The 8,551-nt window shown below is 33.2% G+C and overlaps 1 protein-coding gene across 2 annotated transcripts in view; it reads right to left on the bottom strand.

Moving 5' to 3' along the window:
- Positions 1-5,318: 5,318 nt before the first annotated feature.
- The window catches only part of HIBADH (3-hydroxyisobutyrate dehydrogenase), an 88,399-nt gene continuing 85,166 nt past the window's right edge, over positions 5,319-8,551 (bottom strand). For both annotated transcript variants that reach the window (XM_039342002.1, XM_039342003.1), the window contains exon 8: positions 5,319-7,848. In XM_039342002.1, the coding sequence (XP_039197936.1) occupies positions 7,699-7,848 (150 nt within the window). In that variant the 3' untranslated portion in view covers positions 5,319-7,698. The remainder of the gene's footprint in view (positions 7,849-8,551) is intronic.

Raw genomic sequence — 8,551 nt, 5'->3', positions numbered from 1 at the left:
ATCCTATCGTGTTATACATCATGGTATTTTTAAAAGTCCCTCCTTACTGAATCAAATGATAGCTTTTTTAAAAAAGTTGACAAGAGTAAAAGTGGGGGCACCGTGGTAAGTGTATTTCTTTTGCTTCTGTTTTCAATGAAGAATATAAAATGTTCAGATTACATGCCATTTCAGCTGGGGAAAAATAAAGAAATTGTTCAGCTTGGTTCTTTATTATAGCCAATATGAGGTGATAGCTAGCTGACAGGCTATAGTTTCCCACAGCTGAAATTCTTTGCATCAAAAGAGCATGTCACTGTGCTAAAACAACATGTTAGCTTCTATTTCCAAATTCCAACACAAGGTCAAAATGCCTGGACATCAAAAATCCCAAATATAAATATTCTATCAGGCTTTCTTTTAAAGCACTGGAACATATGAGTAAAATGGAAAGTAAACAATTCCAGTCTTAAATATGTCTATTTAACTTTGAGTATAATTATCTAATAGCCCTTTTTAGCTGACGGAAATCTGCAGGACATTGCACAGCTCATTGAGGCTAGCCAATAGGCTAAAACATACTGCTTTAAACAAAGTAAATCAGGGCTACTGAGTGTTTAAAACTAATCTGTTTACAAACCAGCACAGCTGGACAGGCCTTGGCAACTTCCTATAAAAGAAAAGAATCCGTTTTTATGGGCATCTGGTTGTTTCTGAAAGGGCAGTTTAACCTTGTACTGCTGCTTCAAAGAAAGATCAAAAGCATTTATTACTTCTTTTCAGGAGCGAAATGACCAATATATTAAATCTTTTTGGTACCATATTTGTATGCACTTTTTCTGCATACAATTATGTGCGTAATTTTTAAAGTAAAGACTGCAGTGTGCAATCCAAATGATGTGCTAGAAACCTCTGTGCTAATCAGTTAGAATTGTTTAAAAATTGGCCTAAACTAAGTTATCTCTCATCTCCAGATCAGATTGGTAAATGAAAATTTAATGTTTAATGGCCCAAAGAGACTTGGCTTTGTGCATATTTATTTTATGAAAACTCATCTCTCATCTTGTATTTAAGAATCTTTTAGATTTTTTTAGAATCTAAAAGCTTCCTTCATATGTACTTACTTGGTCCAAGATCTTTATCTCTATATAATAATAGAATCTGGAATCTGGACTGCCCTTTGTTTCATGATATATTTTTCTGCTCCTTTCTCTTTCAAGAAACTGCATCAGAATCTGAGTTGTATGATGTCCTGAGATTCTGCAGATGACAGGAACTCAATTTAATTGATTAAAGGCAAGTAACTGGAAAGTAATTATGATTCACACTAGACAATATTGGGCTGGCTAAATTGGCAAATAGCCAGGCTTATCATAAAGCAAATTATTATATAATTCTGTGATGTTCAAATATTTTCCATTACCCAGTTCAGGAAGGTCATTTCAACAATTTCATTTCACCTTGAGACTGAAGTTCATTTCAATTCAAATTCATACCAATTCAAATATAATCTCCTTCCTGGTTGAAATATGTATGAAATTGATTTGAAATGAAAACAAGCACTAACACTGTAACAATCTGAACAAAGAGTCATTGTTGCTCAAGGGACTTACAACCACTATGGATTCTATGGATACTATATATGATTTTTTTAAGCTACCAAGCACATGTCCAGTAATGCTTACAATGACACCTAGCATGAAATATAGCAAAACCGTATGTCTATACATTTCTGTGTATATGCGCATATTTTACTGATGTGTTCAGTGTGGTATCTAGATTTTCCAGGTATAATTAAAGAATAAAAAGAAAACAATGCCAAGTCCTGCAAATATTGTGGATTCTCCCCCCACACTAAATTGCATTGCAGTGTATGTTAAGAAGCATAATTCTGGTTTTTCATAATTGTGAAAAGATTCAGAAAAGTAGTAACATCAAAAAACTGCTGAATCATGTGCAAACATAACTATCATGCATTCATTGTGGGAAGTTTATTTTGCTTGATGATGCATCAATCTATTCACCAATGACATCTCTATTAGAAAAAAAAAGAGAGGAAAACTTGCTCCTGCTCAAATCTAACAAGCTTTCTTGTGTTTCTTTTTATTTTCTTTTGAAGGGCCAGAGATAGTTTCTTAAGAAGTCCTCAATTACCTTTCCATTCTTTTGGCTCACAGCAGATTTGAGTATCAGGCATTTTCCTGCTTGTCAGGGCAATACATTAAATGCCCCCTTGTCTGGTTAGCTGTGTAATATGCAAAATAGTCAGATGCACAAATGTCAGTCCAAGTGGAAATCTGGAGAGCTACATTAGGTCATAAAAGCAGAATTTAAACAAGCACTAGGGTCCTGGCAATAAAACTACAAAAATCACACTGTGCTGCCAGAACTAGGGCCTCAAGGGGCTTCTGTAAAATCTGGACATATTGGCCAAGAATTTGGTATCTCAGATTGCAGTCCTAGATTTTTTTATTTATTGGTTTGATTCATAGAGCAGCCCACATGTGTTCTCTTGCAGAAAAATAATAATAGGGATCACTAGGTTCTTTGTGTTTTTTCAGTAGAGCAAAAACTAAAAAATTTGAAGAGATGTAGTCTCATATAAGCGTGCATTTTTAGTACACTTCTATATATGCTTTAAATCTTACATACTGTTTTTAAAGAGATCACTCCCAGATAAGCAGGAACAGAATTGTGGTCTTATTTATTAATGTTCCAGAAGATATAATTTTACAATTGACTTATAATCATTCATTTGGTGACCGTTTGAAGTTACAACAGAACTGAAAAAAATGACTCATGACTATTTTTTACACTTACTACCATTACAGCATCTCCATGGTCACGTGATCAAAACTCAAGATGATGGACAACTGGCTCATATTTATGACAACTGCAGTGTCCTGGGGTCACATGATCCCCTTTTGTTATCTTCTGACAAGTAAAGTCAATGGGGAAGCCATAAATAATCATGTTACTAACTGAACAACTGCAGTGATACACTTAACACATGTGGCAATCTTAAAATGGGGCAAAAGACACTTAACAACTGTCTCATTTAGCAATAGAAATTTTGAGTTGAATTATGATCGTAAGTTGAGGACTACCTGTATATTATGGGTTGTCTACAAATAATCAGTTATGCCAAACAAATGAAAATCACTATTAAAGCTGTACAAAGTTTCAATATCAGAAATCATGGTCAGCATAGTATAACTGACAGAATAAATTATGAATTGCAATAAGCTGAATCCATATTATTAAAAATCTGTTCTAGCTCAGAAAGTACATAAATTTTAAATATAGACAGTATGCACAGAAAAAGATATATTTTGTGCATATTGAATTAGAATCTGGGAATGTTTACTTTTAGATATGAAGTTATTCTGAACGGCAAAATATATTTTGACAGCTTGGTTATTCATTCTTCCACAGAGTTCATAAAACATTCTTTCCAATAATAGATATATAGTATTAATGCAACAGTTACTATATACCAAGCCAATACTTTGATGTTTAATAAAAATAATACAAGCTGAAACAGAATCTGAAATTTATTCATTCTGGCATGAATCATTTCCCAAAACTGTGAACTTTACAATATTGCTTCCAAGTGTGAAAGAATGATCCAACCTGTTAATTACATGTCTAATTATATATTTAGAGAATAAATTATTCATTTTAGCAATAAGGACTAAACTAATATAATAACAACAAAATATCCTATACCAATTTATTTTAAATATGACATCTGGACTATTATTCTTCAACTGAAATTCCAGTTATTGCATATCTATTATTGCCTCTAAATTCTTCATCCATGCAATCATACAATCTTTGACTTTTTGGTTTCCAAACCATACATTATCAATAATTTATAAATAAGACCCAGCATATGTTCCATGTTACATTATAAGATTTTCATATTTTGTACTTTCAGTACTATGCTGTTTATTTGAAGATAGTGAAACCAGTCAGGTGAATTAGACTCCTGAGTTTCAGAATATATCATCTTATTAACAATCAAATCTTGCAATCTAAACTATTATCTATCTACTGAGCAAATATCTTTGTATTCTCATTGTAAAAACAAAGCAGGCAGGAGGAAGTCTGGGCTTATTTCTTTTCCTATTGGCATTCAATACCTTCCTTATTATTTCATGATTTTTTATAAATAGTTTCTGTTTGCATTAGTTGTATTTATGCAGACTGCCTGAAAGTCCCACTGTTTACATAGAGGTAGCCCAGGCATGGGATAATATTTTTTTCTGTGCTTTTGAGGGATTGATTTAACATGAACTTAAGCCACTTAATGATTTCTATGCAAAATTTTAACTGAATGATGATAATTTGAACTTTAATTGATTATATACCTCAGTATTTTGGAGTTGCTTTTTTTTCTTTCCTGATTTTGTTCAGTTACTATGATTTAAAAATTGTATAGCTTCCTTGTGAATGCTATTTACTCAAAATAAAAAGTGGAGTATCTATCATATCTTAAATAATTTGAAGTGCTGAATCTGCCTCATGAGAAATTCTCAAACAAGAGCAAACCACAGTGAATGCTGGATCAAAGATATTTAACACCATTCAAATGGTATACTTGGTATCTCTTGGTATCAGATTAATTTGTTCCAAATTATATCTCTTTTCCACCTGAAATCTAAATGTAATTCACATGTAGATTTGAATTTATTAACCTGTACTCTTAACTCTCCTGCAGGATACAGACCACACAATCCCTATCTTCATTTATAATCTGCCTCTTTTTTTCAGGTGGTCAAAAACCAAGTGAGACAAAGTAGGCCAAGAGAGTGACTGGGCCAAAGTAACCATTCTTGGGTATGAATTTGCATGGAATCTCCTTGATCTTAAAGGCTGGAATTGAAAGCTTCAGAAGTGAACCCCAAATCCCTCTACGCAATAGTTTTCCATACGTTTGCATTGAAAAAGGGGAAAAATATTTGCAGAGACATATTCTCAGATAATGTAATTTTTCTCATCTCCAGTGGAATGATTGTTGTCATTCAGCAATTGATAAGCTCAGCTTTATTTTCTGTTAAGATTGGGTACATTTTCTGGTTACTAACAGAATATATATAGTTATTCACACAAGCCTGGCTTTTTCTAAGAAAACTCAGCAAGCAGATGTTAACTTAATTAACTCTGTGTTACATGATTAGCAAGGAGAAGATAAAGAGAAAATAAAAAAGTGTTTTTCTTTAACTCCATTTATGAAATTCAGTAGTCAAAGCATAGTTTTTACTCCAGGTATCAAAAAATAAATTTCATGGTTAAAAAAAATTGCAGAAACAAGGACTGAGATTTGAAACCTTCAGTATCTTTTTATATATTTAATAAATCATGTGCTTCTGTTATGATACAATTTATGATAAAGTGTAAAATGCAGACACAGGAATAGACACACGTGTGATAAGTCTATTACAGTAATGATCTATTTTCTGAGTGTTCACATATCAAGACTAATATATGGGTATTTTCAGTTTTTGTTATTTCAGTAAACCTATTGCCACAAAACGGATGTTTCAGTTACTAAATCGTGCAATTGTGTATGTATTGACCTGGGATGGAAACATGGAACAGAACTCAAAGGAATTTTAGGGGAATAAACCTCTCAATTTACTTATGAGTGGACATGCATATGACTACACTTTTTTGTGTTAAAATGTTTAGCAGCAAACTCTACCCTATGTAATTAACTGCAATTATGCCAACAAGGCTGCATAGCCATTCTTTTTAATGAAACAGTAATACTATATCAGTATTAAATTTTGGTTTGTTTGACAAGAATTTTCCTTGCTCATTTTTTCAGTCCCTACTCCACTAAAATGACTTTGGAAATTTTTTCAAACTCTTGAAGAGTTGGAAAATGTTGACTGTAAGAAGACAGACTCTTAATCTACTATGGGATTTGCAGGGTTTTTTTTTATGATACCACTGTAGAAAATAAAGCACTTAAATTTACTTGACATTCATAGCTGATAGTATAGAATAGCTAATCATAAAACAAAATAAAACAGAAAAAACCCATGTAGTGCTTGGGAAACAAAATCCAGCCCTCCCAATAGAGTAAGAAAACCACTCCATGAAAAAGAAGTCTTCTACCCCTGTCCTATGTACCTTTACTTAACAGGCTGATCTTCCTCCCTTAATAGCCTTGTCTATCGAAATGAAAGAGGAAGCTTCACCCATTTCACATTTCCAGCATTCTTAGTTGGAACACTTTGATTGCTTACTTTCCAGAATTCTCCATGTGTTTATGTGCTATTGTTATCACATCTGTCCTATCATCTGTCAGCTCTACAGAATCAGCAGAGAACTTTCTTCAGTCTTTTTGACTCAGCAATTTTTCTGCTGCCATATTGTTCATTTTGCTCACACTTAAAACCTCACAAGAGTGATCTGAAATCACTTATATAATTATAGCTAATTATAAAAAGGATTATATAAATTTTCTATTTCTTCAGTTCTGAATAGATCATGGTGACAGTAACAAAAAAGATGAACATGTTCCAAAGTGATCCGATTATGTCGATAATTCATTACACTTTTTATAGGAGAGTCCATAATTTGTAGGTTGATCAACTGCCCTGTTAAAAGCTATGGTGATCAGGCAATTCTGATTAATGTTTATTATTTCTCTTCATGCAGAGTTTCAAGAATTTCCGTAAAAATAAAGAAAACTGGTCGCATGCTCTGTTTATGATACCAGGTGATTAATAGTCTTAAATATATTCTGTATTGTGGTTATCCATTTTAATAGTTGTAGACTGTATTTTTAACAAGAATAGAAATTTTAATGAGCACACCAATCTACAGACCTTTACGCGATGTCCTCTTGTTTATGCAAGACAGTTCTTTAATTCTCTATGTATTTTTCAAATGCATTTTTATTGGTATGAGTATGCATAGAATCTGATCATAATAAAGCAAGAAAATACCCACTCACAGTAAACCATGTATCTTTTCTTCTGATCATTACTTTAGATTCCAAAGTAGTTATTTAGATTTATAACAATACAAGATATCAGCATGTCAGTAAAGAAAGCAGGCATGAATCTTTTGAAAAGATGTGAAAATTAAAAATGTATAAAATTAAGCTAGTGAAGAAAAAATGTTAAACATGCAGCAGTTATTTTTATTATGACTTTCTAAACCCATAAGCACCAGATTTCAAATAAATTGCAAACCATTAATTAATATAATTTTTATCATTAATTCTTCATTATAATTTTGTTTTTAAAATCAAATTGAAATATTACTAAGGAAGTTCAGGATCAGTCTCTTTAATCCGTTATACTTGTACAGTTCAGAAAAACTTTTTCCAATCTAGTAGCTCCTGTCCATTTTGCAATGCAACTAAAAATCCATCCCATCTGGAGATACGAGTTTGGAAAAGGATTGTTTCAAAGTATGTATGTAAATACAAATATACTGGGTTTTCTTTAAACCCCATTACTGCATTTTTTAATAATAAAGTAAGTTATATATAAATTATTAAAAAAAATTTCCACAGTATTTGAAATGATAGGAAATCTTGGAGTTAGCTGTGACTTTAGAATACAGAAGTGGGTGAGATCATGATTCATGATCTTTGATTAAACTCATGTATTTATTGATTAATCTGAAAGAGGTTCTAAATACATGTTTTTTTTAAAGAATGTCTCTAGTTAAAAGTCAATAAAGGTTTCACCAGTTTTATTCTTCCCGTAAAAACTGGAGTACAGATGAGAAGTCTTTTTGGGCATAGCCCTTGGCACACATGATCCTGTAAATCTGATGGGCTAGGGATCCAAGTGGAACTGGAGACTTGGTGTTGGTGGCAGAAATCTGAGCCAAGCCAAGATCCTAAAAATAAGGACAATATTTTGAGTGAGAGAAGGAAAAAAGTATATTTATTACAGAATGATGCCTATTACCAAATATGACAGTAATATCAAGATCCACTGTTCCTTAGGAAATGATTTAAAAGGTTTGTGTATGAAAGGACTTAAGTTTCAATATGTAGGTAGAGCTAGAAAAATTCCTTCTGAAAATTGGGAAACTTGCTCATGGACATGCATTAGATGAAATGAAGTAAAATAATATCAGAATAGTTGGATTACTGCAATGAATTCTATGTGGGGATCCTTCTGAAGACCACCAGACGTGCAACTGGTCCAAAATGCAGTGGTACAAATTAATTATTGTTATGTAAGTTGCACTGGCCCCCAGTTGCTTTCTGCATGGAATTCAAGGTGCTGCTTATTATTTTTAAAGATCCACATGGCACTATACCTTGCCTTCAGAATATTGGTCCATCTTATTATGTCAGATAGAGTGGATATATTCCATGTCCTTTCCCTTAAATCAGGGGTGTCAAACGCAATTTCATTGAGGGCCGCATCAGCACTGTGGTTGCCCTCAGGGGGCCAGGTGGGTGCGGCCTACCGGGTTGGCACGGATAGAGTAGGTGTGGCCTACTGGGTGGGCGTGGCCAGCTCTACATTGTTCATGTGAAGGGTGCCTGTGGGGACTTAGGCAGGAGTGGGACAGATCTGAGGATCTCTGG

Source organism: Crotalus tigris, unplaced genomic scaffold (assembly GCF_016545835.1).
Source record: "Crotalus tigris isolate CLP2741 ecotype Arizona unplaced genomic scaffold, ASM1654583v1 scf7180000017774.6281472, whole genome shotgun sequence".
In the NCBI taxonomy this organism is placed as follows: Eukaryota; Metazoa; Chordata; class Lepidosauria; order Squamata; family Viperidae; genus Crotalus; species Crotalus tigris.
This window is presented reverse-complemented; position numbering and strand designations above follow the sequence as displayed.